The sequence below is a fragment of the Solanum verrucosum genome, unplaced genomic scaffold (genome assembly GCF_900185275.1).
Source record: "Solanum verrucosum unplaced genomic scaffold, falcon-dt-bn FXZP01000009.1, whole genome shotgun sequence".
Taxonomy (NCBI): domain Eukaryota; kingdom Viridiplantae; phylum Streptophyta; class Magnoliopsida; order Solanales; family Solanaceae; genus Solanum; species Solanum verrucosum.
In genome coordinates, this window is record NW_026020231.1 from 4,737,877 (window position 1) to 4,759,655 (window position 21,779).

General features: G+C 32.9%; 4 protein-coding genes across 7 annotated transcripts in view; 2 read left to right on the forward strand and 2 right to left on the reverse strand.

Annotated features, from left to right (window-relative positions):
- Positions 1–1,745: 1,745 nt before the first annotated feature.
- LOC125832272 (cysteine-rich receptor-like protein kinase 43) lies at positions 1,746–4,709 on the forward strand. The gene is made up of 5 exons (XM_049511416.1): positions 1,746–2,017; positions 3,022–3,232; positions 3,312–3,549; positions 3,660–3,810; positions 4,188–4,709. Exons 1-5 carry the CDS (start codon positions 1,799–1,801, stop codon positions 4,581–4,583), a joined length of 1,215 nt encoding a protein of 404 aa, XP_049367373.1. The 5' UTR covers positions 1,746–1,798; the 3' UTR covers positions 4,584–4,709.
- A 936-nt stretch (positions 4,710–5,645) lies between these two features.
- Positions 5,646–9,392, forward strand: LOC125832289 (uncharacterized). Of its 3 annotated transcripts, none has more exons than XM_049511428.1 (10): positions 5,646–5,952; positions 6,645–6,740; positions 7,386–7,470; positions 7,747–7,868; positions 8,129–8,153; positions 8,241–8,324; positions 8,429–8,458; positions 8,557–8,662; positions 8,740–8,804; positions 9,161–9,392. In XM_049511428.1, exons 1-9 carry the CDS (start codon positions 5,863–5,865, stop codon positions 8,801–8,803), a joined length of 702 nt encoding a protein of 233 aa, XP_049367385.1. In that variant the 5' UTR covers positions 5,646–5,862; the 3' UTR covers position 8,804; positions 9,161–9,392. The 3 variants fall into 3 exon arrangements, with proteins under 3 accessions (XP_049367385.1, XP_049367383.1, XP_049367386.1); XM_049511426.1 differs by having other exon boundaries at positions 9,169–9,392; XM_049511429.1 differs by lacking the exon at positions 6,645–6,740 and having other exon boundaries at positions 9,169–9,392.
- Positions 9,393–11,258: 1,866 nt separating this feature from the next.
- Positions 11,259–21,779, reverse strand: part of LOC125832161 (40S ribosomal protein S7-like) — a 29,573-nt gene continuing 19,052 nt past the window's right edge. The window contains exons 1-6 of one of the 2 annotated variants that reach the window (XM_049511309.1): positions 13,847–13,932; positions 13,052–13,136; positions 12,873–12,946; positions 12,667–12,790; positions 11,802–11,984; positions 11,259–11,530 (exon numbers count right to left, since the gene is read on the reverse strand). In XM_049511309.1, coding sequence (XP_049367266.1) covers positions 11,411–11,530; positions 11,802–11,984; positions 12,667–12,790; positions 12,873–12,946; positions 13,052–13,126 — 576 coding nt within the window. In that variant the 5' untranslated portion in view covers positions 13,127–13,136; positions 13,847–13,932 and the 3' untranslated portion in view covers positions 11,259–11,410. Of the gene's footprint in view, positions 11,531–11,801; positions 11,985–12,666; positions 12,791–12,872; positions 12,947–13,051; positions 13,137–13,846; positions 13,933–21,779 lie in introns of those variants that run through there. The other variant, XM_049511310.1, reaches the window with a different exon arrangement.
- LOC125832160 (transcription factor MYB62-like) lies at positions 17,537–18,818 on the reverse strand. Its single transcript, XM_049511308.1, has 3 exons — positions 18,609–18,818; positions 18,372–18,501; positions 17,537–18,123 (listed from the first exon to the last, which is right to left on the reverse strand). Exons 1-3 carry the CDS (start codon positions 18,772–18,774, stop codon positions 17,571–17,573), a joined length of 849 nt encoding a protein of 282 aa, XP_049367265.1. The 5' UTR covers positions 18,775–18,818; the 3' UTR covers positions 17,537–17,570.

Here is a 21,779-nt window from a genome sequence, read left to right on the forward strand (position 1 = left end):
CTTTATCTTAGTTTGACTTTGACAAATACTTATACAAAAGTACTACAATTGAATAAGAAAATTATGGATCATATTAGTTCGGAGAATTGTCAAGGTAAAATATTAATGTTAATATTCATAACTATATTAAGGTGTAAAACATTTATTTTTGAATACAGATGCAACTGAAAAATCAAGCAAAGCGCTTAAAGTGATGTATGAAAACATTATAGCGAATTGCATATTTCAGAAAGAAACAAGAGCACTTGAAAAAATATGTACACAAAGGAATTTCACTAGATCAATCTTACAAATAATGATGAGACGTTTTCCATGTATTGGTTTTAATGTAATAGGGAGATGAAATAATTTTTGATTAAAGAATATATTTTGTAAAACTCAATCTAATAACAAATGATACAACGTTGTCATACTAACAATTCCCCCATTTAGTGCAATGGAAATAAAATAAATTTTTATAGAGCATGTATCATTTCAAATGAAGAGATAATGATATGGTTGGATGATATAACGATATAATTAATCCACAAGAAAAATTATTCTAACACATACTTTTAACCCTCGCGCGAAGCGCGACCATGTTCTCTAGTAAAAGCACTAAATTGTAGTGCGCCATTAAACAATTTTCTAGAACTTTCCAGCTTTAATCCATGATTTATCCTCCCAATATATACGATTAATCTATTATGACTATATTAAACTACTAAGTACTAATTACGTTTCAAAATCAAACTTCTCACTTATTCTTCTTTAATTTTCTTAATTGACAACGTCGCAATTACATGTACTTTTCTAATTATAGACCAGTTCAGACGTACATTTTAGATTAAAAAACAACATATAAGTAGACTCATCAAAAAAAGAAAAAAAGGTAACTGATTTGTTTTCAACAAACACTAAAAAAGTACTTGGTAAATTTTAACTCATATTTCAAAGTCAAAATAAGTACTCCATTTAATTTGAAATAGGAATGAGCAACAGAATAATAAGACGAACAAAACAAAAAAGTCCCTCAACTTTATCCTTTTTACAAAAAAAGTTTTATTTATATAATTATTTATTCTGTATAAAATTAATAAAAATATTACTATAAGATCAAAAAGTTATTTAGTCAAATTGACTACAGGTCTTCATCTACTAATTACTCTCCATGCACATGGAATTAAAGTCAATACTTCAAGTCTTCAACTGCTCCAACGACTTTGCTTCTTAATCAATTGTTATTACAATAAAATAACCTTCTAATGGTGTTTCTATATGTGTTTTAATTTTCAAATAACACAATCTTATTACCCCACATGATATATTGCCTTCATTGTGACACAACTCACAAGCAATAAATAAAATATTCACAAATCTCATTTTTACTTTTACGAAATATAAGAATTATTTTTGATAAATCAGCAATTAAAAAAAAATTATATTAGGACAACGAACAGATTGAATATTTTATTTTGTATCCTTGATTATCTCTATCCTTCGTGTGAGCTCTACGTAATAAGCACTTGTTTCAACATGAAAATTAAGATATAAATTCAACATCAATTTGGCATACGCCTCGCAATACGTATAAAAATGTGTTTTTCTGCCGGAAATGTATAGTCTTTTCGTATTCAAACTATCCGTCCCTGTAAAAGTATATAAGAGCTGAATACGGCCGGCTGCTGTAGTCCACGTGATCACCAGTCTCTTTCAAGCTGGGACCTAGCAACCTTTATAAGCAGTATTCAACACGCATCTTAATTTGTGTACAAATTTTAATTTGGAAAAAATTGCTGTTAACTTTTCTCACAACTGAATGCATCCTTCCTTGATGTTTCTGTTTTCTATGGGATTCCTCTCAAGTTTATGCAGTTGTTTCGAGAAACGGCAGAAACGCCGCGGCGGAGACGAAGCAGATGACAATGGAGAAGAATCGTTTGATTTGTTCTATGAGCTCCGCGCTTTGCAAATTGCTACTAACTTCTTCTCTGACCTTAATCAGCTTGGTCACGGAGGGTTTGGACCCGTTTACAAGGTACGTACGGCTTATCGGATTTTGATTTTTCTCTATAGGTAACCATAGTTCGTTTTTACTCAAAAAGAACACTCGAAATTCACTTCGTTTGGCATTACTTTTATGAAATTAATACTGCATAATTGGCAAAGTTGCTGTCATGGATCTAGGTTCGAGCTGTGTAAACGAAATGCAGGCTAAGATGGCCTACAATAAAACCTTTTAGTCCGGCCTTTCCCTATGAGCATAACGGAAAAGCTTAGTGCAGCAGACTGCTCGTAAAAAAAGTAAATCCAAATTAGGTATTGAAAGAGTATCCAATTAGGGGAAGAATTGGGGTTGTTTGGTTGCATAATTGTTACATTGTGCATTAATATTCCTTTTGTGACTCCGATTCTCCTATTCATGAATCCCTAAATTCTCATTTCGTTCTACTAATGTTTGTATTTAATGGTTTTGAAACTATAAGAAGCTGCACGATATAGGATTTTTTCATGTCTAGAAAAGCAATGCGAGGTTCACTAATTAAATTATCTCATATTTTAAAAATATACTTCATTTAAGCTTTCCTCTTGTAATTGTTATGTATTCAGAACATATATTTAAATTTAATAAGTATAATGTTACATTCTTTTTTCTTATTATTACTCGCATGTATTTAAAACTAAGTGCTGTATAATATAATCTTTCCTCTTAAGATTGTTGTTTTATTTAGAAGTTAGAACATATGTTATGTAGAAGTAATGTTATGCAAATTCTCCATGTAGTACCATCGCGGACTCCTGTTGCTTAGGAACTGAACCTGTAAGATGGTATTCATTAATAACTAACAAGTTTTCATACATCAGAAATCATTCTAATCTCATCAGTTTGTGAAAACTAAAATTTTTGAAATTCCAGAACTCCAGTTAATAATTGACACAGCTGTCTGACCTAATGAACTTCATATGGTTGCTATAGTTTGTTTAGTTCAATGAGGAGATCCAGAGTCTATCTTGATTATGTTTCATTAACTTTCTTCACAGGGACTGATGCCAAATGGTCAGGAAGTTGCTGTAAAGAAGTTATCCGTAGATTCAAGACAGGGAATAAAAGAATTCACTAATGAGGTGAAACTATTATTGAAAATTCAGCATAAAAATCTGGTTGTTTTGTTCGGATGTTGCATAGAAGGACCTGCAAAGATGCTTGTGTATGAGTATCTGCCAAATAAAAGCCTCGACTGCTTCCTCTTCGGTAAAATGAACACTCATGATGCCGAGAATTTCTTTAATACCATCAGGTCAGGAAAAACTAACAAAATGTGATTTTTCAGCTAAGGAGAAGTCTCCATCTTTGGATTGGACGAAGAGATTCCAAATAATTACTGGTATTGTAAGAGGTCTTCTCTATTTGCATGAAGAAGCCCCTGTAAGAATCATACATAGAGACATTAAGGCCAGTAATATATTACTGGACGAGCAATTAAATCCAAAGATCTCAGACTTCGGTCTGGCTAGGCTGTTTCCAGAGGACGGCACTCATGTAAATACATTTAAAATCTCTGGTACATAGTGAGTATTATTTTTCTTTACTTGTATTGTTTTCCAAAGGGGAAAAAAGATTCCTCTGCCCCATTTCCTCCTCCCCTAATTGGCATCTGAGCTGCTTCTACTGAATGCAGTGGTTATATGGCTCCGGAGTATGCATTACATGGTTATTTGTCCGTGAAGGCAGATGTGTTTAGCTTCGGTGTTTTGCTATTGGAGATCGTGAGTGGAAGGAAGAACAGTGATGGGCGGCTTGGTCCTCAAAAGGCAGACCTCTTAAGCTATGTAAGTTCCAGTCCAGAAACTTCAATATATGAGTATTTGCTGATGTGATTGAGTGTGTTTGGTTCATGAGTTTTGAATCTATTTCCTACTTGAGTATCACTAAATACTAAAACAACGTGGGGTTGGAAACCGGATATTCAAAACTTATATCAAAATACAAAATTCTCGTCATGAGCATCCCTAAAGCAGTACATCTTAGAGCACAGTCTGTCCAACAACTAGTCAACTAGTTTCATTCAGATGCTGAAAAAATGGCTTAAGCCAGCAAACGTTCCATATATCATTTCTAGGAAGGAAAAATTATAGAAAGCCTCTGCTATTTTACTGTCCACTGTCTGCTATCTTGCTTTCACAAGTTTACTCCTCTCATTTTACAGGCATGGGGACTGTTTCAAGAAAGGAAGACTTTGGAGCTGGTTGATTCCAGCCTAGAAAACTATGATGCTGATGAAGCAGTAATGTGTATTCAGTTAGGACTACTATGCTGTCAATCTACTGTTTCAGATAGACCAGATATGAACTCTGTCAATCTCTCTCTTTCAAGTGATTCATTTAAGTTACCAAGACCTGGGAAACCTGCAATTCACGGCCGTGTGAGCAGATGGACAACTGATAGTTCTAGTGCCTTTACCAAAAATACTACTAATGCTAGTAGTACATTAACTGGTGTGACAAATGCTACTAGTACTACTAGGGCTTCCGGAGGCAGTAATTTTGTTGAGGATTTTTCTAGAAATTCAATCTCATGTTCTTCTATGAACGAAGGTAGATGACCCCATTTGTATTGTAAATTTGTAACGAGTTTGTTGTTTACCACTTTTTAAATTTGTATTTACCTTATTGTTTAGATCACCATGTGTTTGAGTGAGTTTACTGTATGTAAAATTTGTTCTCAACTTCAGATCAAAAGCAAACCTTTATCAGCATAGAGAATTTCTCTTGTTTTCTCGTTGATACTGCACTTGTTTGAAGTACCAAAAGATTAGTCACAATAATTTTCAGGACCGTAGTATTTTTGTAGCTTATCTGATGCCAGGGACCAGGCATCTGGCGTTTTCTTTCAAGTCTGGATTCTTGTAAAGTTGCACAGTATACACTGAATTCAAAGGCGGATATAGTTGTTACGAATTCAAATCAACTCATTGCTTGTAGCTCCATTTGTATATATATATATATATAGTAGACTACGCACATTCTGAACTCACCCTCATCTGATTAAATTTAGACTTTCAAAAATGAAATATGGAGATGTCTTGGGTAATACAGTATTTTTTTTGTTTCTTTAATCTTATATTGTGTATGAGATCCAAAACCAAGATCCGAGAAAGTTGATGCTCGAGTCAAAATGTTTTTTCCCAAGACAATTTTCAATAAACTTAAATAGACGACTTATGTCAGTACTATTTGTTAATTAAATTGAGTGTAGAAGTAGACAAAGTGTACTCCCTCAATGAATTGTTGAGACTTTTTATAGTCCAAAATAAGTAAATTGTTCAAAGTTCAAAAAAAATTTTAGACTTCTCGTCATGTACCCTATAATTTAATGAGATTTTAACTACATTACATATTTTCTAAAGTGTGTCGTATCACCAATAATTCAATTAATATGAAGTAGACAGAGTAGAGAGATTGGGTGCATGTGGCATGGGTTTCAATTTCATTAAAACAACAAGAACCCACACTGCAGTTAATTATAGCACCGACGAGAGGAGTCAGAATAAACTACTAACACCCATTCCCATTCTGCGATTGAGTATCAGCCAATCTCATTCTCTCTGCTCTTTTCCCATTCAGTCTCTGAACTCTGGCCCTTTAACCACAACAAACAAAAACAAAAACAAAAACAAAAAAAGCCGCTAATTGTGTAAAAGTTCACTAACTGCAACTCATCACCTCCAAATTTCTTTACTTTTCAAGCTGGAAACAAAAAAGAAGGAACAAAGTCACTTTTAAAAGTTTTGCACTCACACCCACTTGAGAAAAAAAGATTCTTGATCCCTTTTGCCCTGAAAATACCAGTTTGAACAAAAAAATTTTTTGCTGTTGTAAAGCATGCCAAATTGGGAGCTGAAGCATTGTTGCAAGCATGAACAAATCGTTTTTCTCGCAACTCTTGGCGTTTGTGCTGTTGTCATTCTTGCTGTACTTACTCTTCTTGTTTCTTCCTTTTTTTACTTTTGGATCACATTTATACTCTTACAAATTCAATGAAAAAACAACCCCTTTATCTTCTTTTTTTCAAGAAAAAGGAACTTTCTTGGATGTCTTAACAATAGATCTTAATTGTGGGAATGTTATATGTATTGCTTTGAATGATCCTTTCCCTTTCTATGGATGCTCTGTTTTCCGCTTTAATTGTTGTTTATTGTAAGAAGCTTCTTAACCCCAAAAGAGCATTTGCAGTTTATGTTAAACTGTGAGTTGGGTTTGGCCCCTTTTCATCAGTATAAGCATTGAGCTGTGAGTGCTGAATAAAGTGTATTATTGCCTACTATAATTTCTAAACTCAGGAAGTTTACTAATGTGTTAAGGGAGGGGAACTGCTAAAGGTTGATTCTTTAACCGAGTGAAATTAGTATAAAAGAGTCGAGCACGAGCATGGATTAATAAGTATTTGATTCATGTTGGACCCATAGCAATGAATTATGAATTTGATTTTTGTAATTTTCTTGATTGTTCATGGTGTGTTAGTGTTGTAGTTATAGTAAATCATTAACAGTTAAAATTAACATCTCTTCCACTTCTTCTTTTTTTGGAAATTTAAGCTGTTATGACTTACTAGTCTATCTGTGGCCTTTCCTCTTGGTGACAATCTGTTGGTTCTTTTCTTGCAGCTCTGGAGAACAGTGCTGCTACTACCTTTCAAGCTCGTTACCGTGTTTATTCATGAAGCTAGTCATGCTATAGCTTGCAAACTTACTTGCGGACATGTGAAAAATCCCCCTCTCTTTTTTTTTTAAATTTTAATATTTAGCATATGATGCTGTTGGTTCATACTTCCTGAGAGTTAATTGCTGTAGTAATTAAAGCAAGTTAAAGATTGATTGTTGTTAGCTAATAAAGTAAACACTACTTCAAATATTCAACAACAATGAGATTGATTATATTTAACGAACTGAAATAGAGAATTTACAATAGGAAAACTAAGCAATGAAACAGTAACAAAGAAGGGGATGAGATGCCAGAAGAATCGGAGGTGAGAAATATAGACTTTGCCAAAGCACAATACACAATAGACTCTCTTTGCTTGCCTCCACAGGGGCATATTTGTATGTTGGTTCATAACAGGTAATATACAATCATAGGTTGAACTGTCGTATTATCATGCTTCATAGCAGAAGTAAGAAAAAGAGTACCTTGAACATATTCTGTCTTCAATTCTTGCTTCAAGTTCCTTATACCCGATATATTTCTGACTGAACTGGGAAACATTTTCTGTTGTCTGTACTAATTGCTAATTAGCTACGCCATTGCCTTATACATCTGGACATATATACCAGTCAATAAATAGTCCCATCTTCAGCCTTATGTCATTCCTATTTTAGCTTATTTTGTGATGCTTGTATCACCTGCAGGTTGAGGGAATACAGGTTCATGCTAATGAGGGTGGCACCACACAAACGCGTGGAGGTGTATATTGGTTCATCTTGCCAGCTGGATGTATATTTCTATAACTTCCCTGGTTACATTTTAATTTCAGCGTGCAGCAAATTTCTTATCAACATGAGCTATGAACTTATTTATTTAGTTTTGTTCGGTTGATTTGATATGTAAATAATCTTAGTACTAGCATAATGTTCAGTATTTTCTTATGTCCAAATAATATTACAAACTACTGTAAGATGCCCATGATGAGTTTTCTCTTTCAATGACTGATGTTAACTCATATGACACTCTTGTTTGGTTCATGGAATCGACTCTATTTTCTCCTTATAGATCTTGGTTCAGCATTTTGGGGAATGGTTTTAGTGCTTGCGTCCACCAAGCTCCTTTCAGCAAGAATTGCAGCAGGCTGTTTAGTGGTCACTCTAATTGTTGTTCTTTTTGTGGCTAAAAATGTGAGTGACAATCGATTCCCTTAGAGCGTCTCAAAACTCATCTTGTCAATGAAATTACATGTATAATTAATGGCAGAGCATCTTGGATTGAAATGACTTCAATAAATTTCCAAGTGTATCCATTGGAAAGGTCGGAGATGTTATTTATTTCGAGCTAGTTGATGTTGGATATTCTAAATGATAATGGTCTTAATATGCATGGTTCTACATTGAAGTTGCAGTACCTTTCTTGCTGAACATGTCTCATCTCTTTTGTGCAGTGGACACTCCGGGGCCTTTGTATAGGTAAGATCATTCACCCTGCAAGGTTTTTCTACTATTTTGAGGCCATGAGAACTAGGCCAAACTGATATTTAAACTTCAAACCATCAGGATTTGTTCTCTTCCTTGCTGTTGTATGGGTTCTGCAAGAAACAACAAAGATTAAAATTCTGCGGTACATCATTTTGTTCATTGGTAATTTTCAATCCCTTTACCAACTCTAAGTTTCATGCACCATTGATTTTCTTTTTCCAATGTCTAGACTCATTTTCGCTCATTAAAGTGTTATTGATATGCAGGTGTAATGAACAGCTTATTTTCTGTATATGGTAGGCTCTGGAGATACACAACTGTTTCACGTACTTTCTCATTAGATAAAATTCTACATTAGCATATTGATGCCTATACATGTATTGAATTGTTGCAGATATATACGATGATCTGATATCACGAAGAGTTAACTCGAGTGATGCTGAGAAGTTTGCTGAAGTGTGTCCCTGTCCTTGTACTGGTGTTGGCTGGGGAGTCATCTGGTGAGCACTCCTACAACCTAAAAAGCATTGAACTTCTAAAATAACAGAACTTTTACTGAAGGGAAAGTCACTTGCAGGGGACTCATTTCTTTCTTGTTTCTCTGTGGAGCCACATATCTTGGTTTGGTGATCTTGTCCTGAGGTACGCCTGCTTTAGACCGCTCATTACAAGTTTTTATGATTTTAGTCTAGTTTGATGCTACTCATATATAACTTGTTTTAGGTATGCCGTGGTTTAAGTCTATTTTCATGGTATTCATATATTACTAGTTTTAGTTAGTTCTTCCAAGCTACAAAGAGTTTATACCTATGGATATCTAAAAATGAACATAGGGAGGAAAAAAAATTCCAGTCTATCACTCTTTTGGAAGATTTTCTAATTCAAACATCTTCCCTTTGCCCAGTCTATTACTTGTTATCATGTGCTTGGGTTGTTCTTCCCTGCGACAAAAATGAAGAAACTATATAGGCCTTCATATTAAGTGTCCTAAGCAACAGAGTTGCAGGCTGAGGAGCTGGATACTTGACACAACTCAAGGGACTTCCATTCATACACGTTCAAGAGCATTCGTTTACCCCTTACGTTGGTTGGCTTCTTACTATTTATGGGACTGTATTTGCCAAATCATTTTTACAAGCTGGATTACTGCAGCATAACTTACAATACAAACATGATTGGGTGCGGCAAGAGGAGAATCAGAGTACTATAGTGATACAATTATAACATTGTTCTTTTCACTTGAGCATGTATTACCTTTCTCATACACCAAAAGGAATCTCAGTATGATACATTTCCTCATGACTTGGTCTGTTTGACATTTGCTGTTGTACATATCAGTTTCATGTTCTTCATAGAACTCTATAGCTTTCTAGTTTTGGATATTTTGTTAAGTTTCAATTGGTCATACCTACTAGTACAAGTTACAACAACAACATACCCACCCCAATGTAATTCCACAAGTTAAACTTCTAAACAAATAACAAATTCAATAGTAACAAATAAGCCTTTACTAGAAAATCCATATATCCCATGGACAGCTTTTATATCTACATCACGTAGATTAAAATAGTAAACGGAAGTTAATTCACAATAGTTTCTTGATCATTTAAACAAAAAAGAACAAAAATATAATTTACATAGTGTTTAGAGCTAATTACATTATTTTCTTGCTATTTTTCAAACGGAAAAGGGTCAAAATTGCCCCCGAACTACATGAAATAGACCATTTATACCCTTCGTTATATTTTGGGATAAAAAATGCCCCTGTTGTTATCCTAAGAGACCACAAATACCCTCAAGAGTTAACACCCCAAATTTTTGTTGACGTGGCAAGCCACGTGGGACTAATCCTTCCACCTAAGCGTTGCCAATTAGGATTCACTACAAAAGAACTAAACCTTTAGCGGCAACAACAGTCGCCACAAAAGCCCAGAAAATCGTCACTAAAAGTTTTTAACATTAAATTCTAATTTTGTGTTTTTTTCTTCATTGTTTTTAAAAAACCAAATATGATATCGATTAAGTAGGAGTTTGAAGACACTATATGTTTTATTTTTATGTCATATGTAAATGTATAAAATGTACAATGATGCATTATATATTTAGTAGGAGATTTGAATCGAGAAGTAATTTTGATTATTTTTCGTAATAATATTGGATGTTTTTAAAATGGATATTGCAAGTTATTTATTTTAGAAAATTAGGTCGCAATCGAAAATTAATTATCATATTTTTTTGTTGAAAAAATAGGTTTTACTAGCGAATGGTTGTTGGAGCCTTAGTCGCCACTAAAAATCACTCATAACCTTTAGTGGCAATATTTTGGGATTTTGTGGCGACAAAAGTCGCCACAAAAAGTCAAGTTCTTTTGTAGTGAATCTTAGTTGGCAATACTTAGGTGGAAGGATTAGTCCCATGTGGCTTGCCACGTCACTAAAAAATTGGGGTGTTAACTCTTGAGGATATTTGTGGTCTCCTAGGATAACTGCGGGGATATTTTTGATCCCAAAATGTAATGGAGGGTATAAGTGGTCTATTTCGCATAGTTCAGGGACAATTTTGACCCTTTTCCATTTTTCAAATTACAAGAATCCCTCAAAACTTATGAATACATAAGGGGAGGATGTATGCAAAAGGAAAGGGATGTATCAGAGCGAGGAACATCCGAACAAGAGAGAAATGTAGAGATATCCATTAGAGAAGGGTTGTATAAGAAAGAAAGAGGAAAGGATGTATCCATAAGAAAAGGGAAGGAAGTATCCAAAAAGAAGTGATGTAATCAAAAGGGAATTTTTGAAATTTTTTAAAATGGTAGAAAATTCTAGAAATTATGATAAAATAAGATGTGTTAGGTAATTTTTCCAAAAAAAATATGGTATAATTATTAACCTAGAATCACCAATACCATGTAAAACCTAATGGAGACAAACAATTGGGTCACCAAAGGATAAACATGATACGGATGCGAAGTATGCCAATAAATAATTGCAAGCACCAGATTATGAAACTCTAACAAGACTTTAAATCCTAGGTACAACAGCACATAATGGGAGGACGAGCACAACACTAGATTTAACAAACAAGCCGAATAATCTAAGGGCATTGTAACAAAGTTTCAACGAGATCCAATAATTGTCTAAATACTGTTCTCTGCCTTCAAAACAAAATTTAAACGCCAAAACTTTATAAAGTAGCCACTAATTTTGTAGTTTTGCAACAAAGAGATCAAACATCACTATTTTGTATCTTCAAGCCTCGGTGATGGGGTACTCAAACACGACATCTTTGCCTGAAAGCTTCCGGTAAACTGCAGAAAAAGTCTCCAGCTTGTACTCTGTGTTATTACGCTCCTTGGGGTCCAAGTAGACCTGTCCAAAACAAGTACAACAAGTATTGAGATAGTGAGGAAAGTTTGGAGTTATAAATAAAAGAGAAGATAAGTGTCAAAAGATTGATAGTGGTTTTTCTTTCCAATTAGATAGAGCAAGGAGTTACTCCAATATTTTTAGAAATAAGCAGTAAAAGTGGACACTTTCAACTCAAAAGAGCTACTTCTCCTGTAAAAAGTTTCTCATAGCAGGAGTGATTACTCAAAAAAGTAGCAACAAGATAAAACTACCAGTAATTCCAGCAGCCTACCTTCATTATCTTGGATCCATCAACGCGATATCTAGTTCGCTTCCCTACAATCTCTGCAGGGACAACCAAATCCTCCAACATGGCATCATGGACAGAAGTAAGGGTCCTGGTGCGGGGACGCTGAGCAGCAGAGCCTCTCTTTGGGGGCCTCACTATCCTCCTGGTGGCAATGAAGATCACGTCCTACAAGAAACACAGGTAATGTTAAAAGAGAATGTCCCCTTCCTGGTAAAGGGTTGAATGAATGATCTAAGCTATTCAGCAACCACCAAGAGAATATATAGGACAACTCAAAAATGAAAATGTAGCCACATCTTACACTGTAAGCAAACTGTCATCCAATTAAAAAAGCAGGCAAGAGCATAACTTCAGATTTATGTTACATAAGTTAGTTAATTTATAATCTAAAATGTACAGAAAATACCAAAAATGAAATGTTTAAATAATTACCGTTAAGTTTGCACAGGAATCAGATGAATGAATAAAACTAATAAAAAGTAGCACATGAACCGAAGGTGTAGAACATGAAATAAAGGATTGGACTTTGGAGTACACAATTAATAGTAGATATTCCGTGGCGAGAATGGTGTAAAGAGGACATAAAATAGAGTATATGACTAATTTTTGCCTAATCATAAAAGAGATATTTCATCGAATCCAGCAAGTGAGTTACGCGATATTATATTAGATGAATCACCTTCAGAATTAAGCACAAGTTAGCTACGAAAATCACCATTGTCAAAAAATGTCTTATTAATGAGTGACAAAATGTCATTAATTCTGATCATCTGATGGGACAGATTCCTAAACAGACAACTTTTAAAACACACCGAAAGCATAAACTAGGAAGTGTTTAATGGGTTACCTTTCCACTGAATTTCTTCTCCAGCTCCCTAACAAGTCTGACATGGACCTTGCGGAAAGCTTTCCTCAGTCTGTAAGGCACGTGAATAACAACAGCTTTCCTATTTCCTGACACATCAATTTGACTGCAGCAGCAGTGAACAGAGTAAATGCCATTGTGCAGTCAGATACATATTTACTAACGGAATCTGTAAACAGCACCCTTACACTGCTGAATTGATGTATAGATCCTTCAATTCACTTTTCAGCTCTTGGTTGGTGTTTTCCAAATCAAACAAAGCCTGTTGAGCAAAAGCTTACAATCTTTATTTCACAGAAACAAAATTATCAAATGATGAAATGAAGATATACAATAACCGGAACTATCAAAGGAACAACCAACCAACCTGTCCAACAGACACCTCAAATTCAGATGGTTCAGCATCTTTGTCTTTGTGAATCTTTTGCTTTGATGTGTACATCTTCACAGATCTAATCAATTAACATATTAGAAATACAAACCTAACAATCACTATATAGCTTATGTAAAAACCAACTGACAAAATTAAACAAACAAAATACAACACTCCCTTCTCTAAAAAATTTCTTAAGGATGATGATATGAAATGAACAGCTATTGAGATATAAATCTCTATCCTAACAATAAAAAGACTTTGAATACATACAGGCATTAAGATATAAATCTCTATCCTGACAATACAGCACGAACGACTGTGAAACCATACTAGCATTGATTTATAAATCTCAATCCCGGCAATACAACAAAAACGACTTTGAAACCATACCAGCATTGAGATATAAAGTTCTATCCCGGTGATGCGAAATGAACGGGACTTTGACATATAAAATCTAGTCTAGCTGCTTCAATTATTTCATCAATGAAATCGCAGAAACATTACTATATTACAGATATTTATGCATTGGCCGTTCGTTCTTTATTAATATCTACTACTTCAGCAATCAGATGACAAACATCAATTGAATTAATTCATATACTTATCATCAAAGGAGTAAAATGCAATAGAAAACATATATATTTCTGAACATTCTCAGGTATCATATCCTTCGGTTTACGATGATTATCATACTTGCAAGACGCCGCTAAAAACGAAATTGAAATTTGGCATATAATTGAAGAGAAGTCAGTTTGAAGAGGTAAGAAAAATGGAGGAGAAGAGTACCTCTGAGCGTTCGGCGACGGCGGACAGATCTGTGAGGGTGCCGGAATCACTTGCTCTGACAGAAGATAAAAACCCTAGGTTTGGAGAGTTAAATGTATTATAAAGGAATAATAAACGGGCCGGATGAGACGTTGTGCGGTTTGGATTGAGTGGGCCGAACTCGAATTAACAGAATTTCAGCCCATTCTGTAATTCTTTTGAATATTTTCGAGGTCCAATGTTTCTACCTAGCCCATCATGTTTATTGGTCAATACGGATAAAAAGTGGACGTCCATTTGTCTATAACCTTAAACTTACGTAGGTAGTAATAATAATATAGAAATTAATTATGAAAAAGTTTAGGTATTGTTTTTTATAAGTGTTATATAATAATAGAAGGATTAGTTGTGCAAAAAATACATGTATTATTTTATATAGGATTTAGTTATTTAAATATTAATTATTCCATCTTATATCATGCATAAAATATTACACAAATTTTCTCATAATTTATACATGTATTAGTTATGCGGATTTTCATTTTGCAAATCAAATATGGTAGGTGTGTTGATTTTATATATAGCAAAAAAATGTTATCAAATATAATTTCCCTTATGCAAGATTTAATACATGAATAACTTAGCTTTTAACCAGCTACCGAATATGAAATAACCCCTAAGTGAAGTATTCATGTATTAAAACAAACATAGCTTGTACTATCATATTTGATGGCTTTAGAATTATCATGTATAAAATTCAACAAATACGATATTTGATTACCGGTTTACAATCTCAAATTACTAATATATTAATCATACAAAATTAAACGGTTTTAAAATAACTAATACATGATAAATTATAAACATTGCACAACTAATTCAAAAAGAATTGATTTTGTAAGTCATTTACATTTTTATTTAATTTTGATGATCTTTTCGTAAGAGATTTTAATTTTTACCCATAAAAAATCTAAAAATATAATTTTCTTCTATTCTATTTATAAATAACCGCATTTATTTACAAATCATGCATTACTAATATATATCGATTGTCTAACTTTAACCAGCAATCAAACAACCCCTTATACATTAATTAATTAGGGAGAAATCCACTTTTAGATGGGGTGGTTGTTTAAAACATCGTCTTGCAATGTATGAAATAAAATACCCGCTTCCTACATTTCATTCATCGCACAAAGTTTATTAAAAAATAAAAAAGGATTCTTTTAAAATTCGATAAGTTAGATGAGTACGTAACATGACAAGCCACATTATTTTCATTGTTAGGAAAAAATCAAATGTGACATTACTGTGTTAGTTTCACAGCTCAGATGACTTTTTAAGTAATTAACTCACATTTGTTTTAATTTTTTTTTTAATTTTTCACCTGGTGTTCCATACTTACATTGAAGCCCGATTAAATTTGGATTCACATCGGAAAGTCCCATATTGGGGCATTTGTTTTAAAATTCAATATTGTAAGTATGAAAAGAAATGAAAATAGTGTTGAATGAATCTCCATTTCTCTGAATATTATGGCAGAGACGAGAAGTGTATGGAAAAAATGTTTCCATTTGTGGTGAAATTTGGAAAATGGAAACAGAATAGTCAAATTCTTTTACAAAGAAAATCGACAAGTTGTGCCTTTTTTTTTTCAAAATCTTTTTATGCACCAAGTCAACTTAATTCTCATCATATCATTATTTTTGTACTATTTTGAAAATACTCAATTCCTTGCATCCATTTCTAAGATTATGTATAATTTCAGGAGAATTATAGGTGCAAATGACGAAAAAGTTCCATATATGTTTAAAATGATCTCTTAAGTATACTTCTCATGAGCAGTTTTCATCCTTTAAGTTTGTAAGGAATAAAATTTTTTTATGACTTATGGTGTCCGGATCAACTTTTACACATTTTAATTAATTCTATGAAATATATGTCATCTCCCATCAACAACAAGAATGAACACTTTTATCAAATATTTAATCAGTTTTGACTATTAAATATAACGAAAAATGTGAAAGAAACTTGTGATACTAGACGCACTAGAAACTAGAAATAAATTAAAATGTTTGTAAAAATTATTTCTTCCTTTTTTCATTTAAAAAATCTTGTACAATGATGAGATTGAATTGTTCCAAAGCTTAGACTCAGTCATCCACTAAGAGTTGATAGTAATTATTACTGTAAAATGTTTCATACATTATATACATAACAGACCGAAGAAAAAAAAAAGAAAAATGCAAGTCTTACAATTCTTTAATGGGCGGCCGGAAATATCTTCCTCCTTTGATATTTTTCTGTTTCCAAATTTTTAATCTGTTTTTTTTTTGTTGTGGAATCTCAAGACTTTCTAAAAAAGTTGGAGTGACTTCATTTAGTTGTAAAAGTTGTTGAAATATGATAAGAGATATTTTCTTCGAGTTTTAAAGTTGTTATGAGGTAACACATGACACATCGTATTAGAGTGGATGAGTAAAATAGAGATTTACTTATGGGATAATTTGTCATAAGAATGTATCGTCAAATAAATTTTATAGAGGACTAGTTAGATCAAGATTATTATATGTAGTAGAGTGTTGATAAGTCAAAAATATTTACGCTTAAAAGATGAGTATAGCATAAATGAGGATATACTTATTAATGTGTGGGCACAATATATACTTTGAAAGATATTATTAGGAATGAAGTTATAGGGACTAAGGTGAAAGTGTCACCATATATAACAAATAAGATGAGGGAAACAAGATTGAGATTATTTAAACATGTAAAAAGGATATACGTGAATGTGCCAGTAAAAAGGTGTGAGAAGTTGACTGTAGAAAAAGTTAAGAGAAGTAGAGATAGACCAAAGAAAAATTAAGGATGTAATTAGACATGACATGACCTAACATCAACTAACAAAAAGCATGATCCTAATTAAAAAAAAAAAATAAGTCAAGAATTATGCTAGAAGGCTACCAAAAATAGTATCTTTCAAATAATTATGATCCACGTAGAACACTTCCTTTTCAAATAATCTGATATCTCATATTAACTGATCATCTTACTAAAAATAGTTATTTCATATTAGTAGTTTACCTTACTAAATCAAGAAAGTATTCATTTAATTTTTGTTATATTACTCTTGTAATTAACTTTTTTGAAAGTATTCACATTTGTTTATAAAATTTTAAAAAGTTTTATTAGGGATAAGCTAGTAAAATTATCTTTTTATTTATAATTTATGCCTGTAAAAAAAAAGACCAACTAATATGAAACGGAGCTTTCATTTTTCTATCACACACAGTAAAAGTCTTGTATCAATTAATGAATCTCCCTGTTTACATGAACTGACTCAATAAGAACCAAAGGAGGAAACTAGGAATTTTCAAAAGGAACAATATTCTTGCTTTCAATGACCTTTCTATCAATCCCCTCTATTACGAAATGGAAGTGTCGAAACAGGAAAATACTATCGGGTCATTTTTACTTGTTCGGTATTGATTTAACACATTCTTTAACGAGCAATAAATAAAATGACAATTTTATTATTACACTTTAAATATAATAAATTCAATGTTTTGAAATGATTATAGTTAAAAATAATAATAATTAGGATATCATTGAGAAATTCTACCTTATTTTCTAAACTGAACAAATAAAAGTCGTGGAAAGGAGTACTACTCTCTCCTTAAGAAAAGAAACAGTTTTTTTAAAAAACTTGCTTCAATCAAGCCATATCAACTACTACTAGTACTATTTACAATTGCTCATATCCTGTTTTTTGGTAGAAAAAATCATCCATATTGCTCCAAAAACTGTCAGCTATAACATCACCTTTCAACTTGTTTTGATCTCCACTAATTTGATCATAATCCATCACCTCATTAAAGTTTCCAGTTTCGAATTGTCCAAAATTATCCATCTCATAACTGTTGTCAAATGGAAAATGAGCCTTGACGAATGAATTTAAGTCAGAATCATCAATCTCGCGTGGTGTAATTTGAGGACATTCTGAAGTAATTTTGGGAGAATTATAGATACTACCGGAATGTGAACTCGAATTACTGCTGGTGCTGGTGCTGAAACCTGGAGGGGTTGATGATTGTGAACCCTGAATTGATGGCGGAACAGAGGAGCTCTGTATCTTCTGAAGAAGCCGCGGGATCCACAAAGAACGAATCATTTCTTGAAATGCTGCACTATTCGAGTCAATCTTCAGATTCCTAGCTTGTTTCTGCACTCTCGTTCTCCAGTAATTCTTGATTTCATTGTCCGTTCTTCCAGGTAGATATTGCGCGATTTTTGACCATCTATTAGTAAGAAAAACAGAATTTTGATCAAAAACAGGATTTTTAAGTAATCGCATATACATACTAAGTACTAGAAATCAGGCATATGACAACAATTCTAAAACAGTTGTAATAGATCTATTGCAATGGCACGGGAGCCAGAACTTTCACTAAGAGAGTCACAAGCTGAGGAGATTGTAATTGTCTATCGAGGAGGTTCCCTAGCTCCACCCCTGATTGCAATAGTCTATTTGAAAGAAGAAATATACCTGTTGCCCAATTTGGAATGAAGTTCAAGAATCAGGAGCTGTTCCTGAGGAGTGAGATTTCCCCGTTTAACGTCCGGTTTAAGATAATTCAACCATCTCAATCTGCAACTCTTGCCTGTTCTCTTCAATCCTATAGAAAAGAACATATGGTGCTAACTTTAGTTTTAAAAAACCCCAAAAAAACAAAAATTACGCGCAAAAGTGAAAGACTCAAAAATGACTATATAGAAGAATTACCAGCATGTTTCGCTAGCATATTCCATCGTCCTTCGCCATGATTAGTAATGTAATGAACAAGGAGTTTATCTTCTTCAATAGTCCATGGACCTCTCCTCAATTCAATATCATCATCACTAGAACTACTACTTGAACTTTTAGACAAGAAAGACATTTCTGTTTCCATATTAAGAGACTTGGTAGAAATATTATTGTTTGAAGGCAAGCTAAAGAGGTCAGATTTTTTAAGTGTACAAGTTTCAAAGTCTAGTACAACTTTATATTAGTACTACTAGAAGTAGATGCTGCGTGGAACTTGCCTATAAAGTTAAACCTCAAAAAGTCTTAAACCAAATAAAAAGGTTGAGAAATTAACAAGAAAAATAGATGACTTTTTTCATGTATTTGGAAAGTTTAATCCCTAAGTCGGTTAGAAATTAAAAGTAAAGTCGTCCATTAAGGTGACCAAAACGGTTTTTTGGTTTAGGCTACAATAACGAATATTAAACATCTATGGTTAATTAAATAGGATTAAAGTCATAGTATCTAGATTTAAATAAATAAAAAAAAGTAGCGTGGAGTATTCGCAGGTCCTATAAAATATAGGGTCAATCTGATAATTTTTTAAAATTTTTTAAGAGGAAAAAAGGCGGTTATAAAATTTCCGACAAGGACACAAAAATTATCAAATGTTGCTGTGGCCCGGGGATGAATTTTAACTTTTAACAGAAAATACTTAACAATAGTGTTTACACCCAAAGGCCAAAAGTCTAAAACAACTCATTTCATTGAATTATAAGAGTCCAAAATTAAAATGAATATAATGATTATTAAATAATAAAAGTTTATAAGCAAAATACATATGTTACATTCATTTTCTTCGCACAAATATTAAGTGTTGATAAAAAAATAATAGAGTTCAATTTTGAAAGTATTTTTAGGTAAGCAAGGTCATGGTCTAACCGTTAATTAAATAAGTTTATATTTTGAGGATCAGAGTTCAAGTTCAAAAAAAGAAAATAATCAACTAGCATATATATATTTAAATTAGTTAGTTATCTAAACTTTTAATTTTCATCCCCATCCTTCGTTTTTCATGTAATATATTTTTTTCTTTTAAAAAAAAACAAGTGAAATATTATGGTTATATGAAAATAAAAACAAAATATAAAAAGGAGGGTGTCAATTTTTCCAAGATTCTCGATAAATACAACGTGGTTGACTGAAACACATGTAGCAAAACAACTATTTCCAAAGAGTTAACAAAACTGTACAAATAAAACATGGGATTTTTTTTTTTTTTTTTTTTTAGAGTTAGCTAAGTTGGTAAGAAAGGCGGCACTTTAAGCCGTTGTTTGCATTTTCATTACAAAATTCCCCACTCTTACTTGGACGATGTCGACTTATCCTCTCTATATTATGTGGTTCTTATTTTTTCATACAAAATACTACTAGAATAATTACACAAACTAAAGTTTTTTTTTCTTTTTATTGAAATAAAGTCTTGTATTGCGGCTAGTCGATTTGACTCAAATATCATCAATCAATTCAAGTGTACAAATTTATTAAAGAGATAAGTCCTAATAAAAGGTAACAAACATGTGTTTGAGAAAATTGAACACAAAATTGCTGCGCCTAGCAAGAAATTAAAAGCTAATGGTGATTGTCATGTGATACCATTTTGATACCATTTATGTGTAGCAATGAATACCTTACCTACATTACAAATGCAGCAATGTTAAGAAGGTGTGCAATCTCAACAAAAAGTGGTCCAAGTTCTTTTAATAACTATCTTGTGTTTTATTAGTTCAGTGATTCACAACAGGAAAGAGAAATCATTTAACAAGAAGGTTAAAAATTATAGCCTAAAGTATCATATCGTGTTGTGTTGTGTTGTATTGTACTGTATTATTTTTATGAAAATTAACATCTGAATAGATTGATGTATCATATGCTGTGATCAGTGGTGAAGTCAGAAGTTTTACTAAGTGGGTTCAAAATATGAAAAAGTAAACAAACGAAGAAGTTAAAAGGAGTTCAACTTATAGAAAAAATAAATCCAATCATGTATAAACAATGTAATTTTCTACCGAAAGAGGTATGGATGAACCCATCTCCAATATTAGAGACGGATCCAGAATTTTGAAGTTCCGGATGCCACATGACCATATCCTTTGAACATTAGTGTGATTCCTATATGTACATTGGATAGACTAAATAGGTTATATGATTGAGTTTTGTCAATAGCAATACCTTTGGCTCGTTGGCTCTTTTGAGTCTTTAGGTGCAACGAACCTGGACTAATCCAGATAGAGTCGTGGACAACATGAATTCGTGACATATCGAGATTGATTCATTTCATCGATGGAAATGAGTCAAGTTACCTAACGCGACACACTATATACATCTTTCTCTTGGACGAGCATAAGACTCTAAGCCCTTTGTTTACGACCTCCTAACAAGATAGCACGATACGATCTCCCGCTGTGAAGTACAAGGTTTTCACCGACAGAGCGCAACATATTAGACCACAACTGAAAGAGAAGGACTTTCCACGGTACATTCTAACTTTGGGTGACATGTTATATATTTATACAAATTCTTATATATACAGTGTTTCAATTGAGACCATCAAGTGTCGTGGCACTTTCAAGCTTGTACGTAGATCCACCCCGATGAATATAACGATACAATATAACAAAATGTAAATAATAATCAAAATAAATATTATATTTAAACTAACAATACAGTAAGTAACAACCATCCAAACAAGAAAAGTAGACTTGATATTTGTGTGTTCTTAATGAAAATATCACTCAAAGGAAGAAAAAAATTTTGTACCAACTTAATTTGAATAGTTCAAAAGATGCCCTAAATTTATGTAGTCATAAAAGTTTACCAGTGGCCATTTTGGAAGAGAAACAAAATCAGAGGAGAAGTCTATAAATCCTTCCCTTGTCAAAGTGTTTTCTTTTGTTCTATCCTATACAGACATTGGAGTCTGACTAAATTCTGATTAACACAGAAAAGTCTCAAATTGAGGTAAAACACTTTCGCGACTCCGTACCTCGAGAACTCGAAACCGAAACATCTGATTAAGGACGAAGGAATACTCACCACTCCATCACAATCCTCGTTGGCTCCATTTTCAAAGTTGATGTGACATTATACATGACTTCATATTTTCAGAAC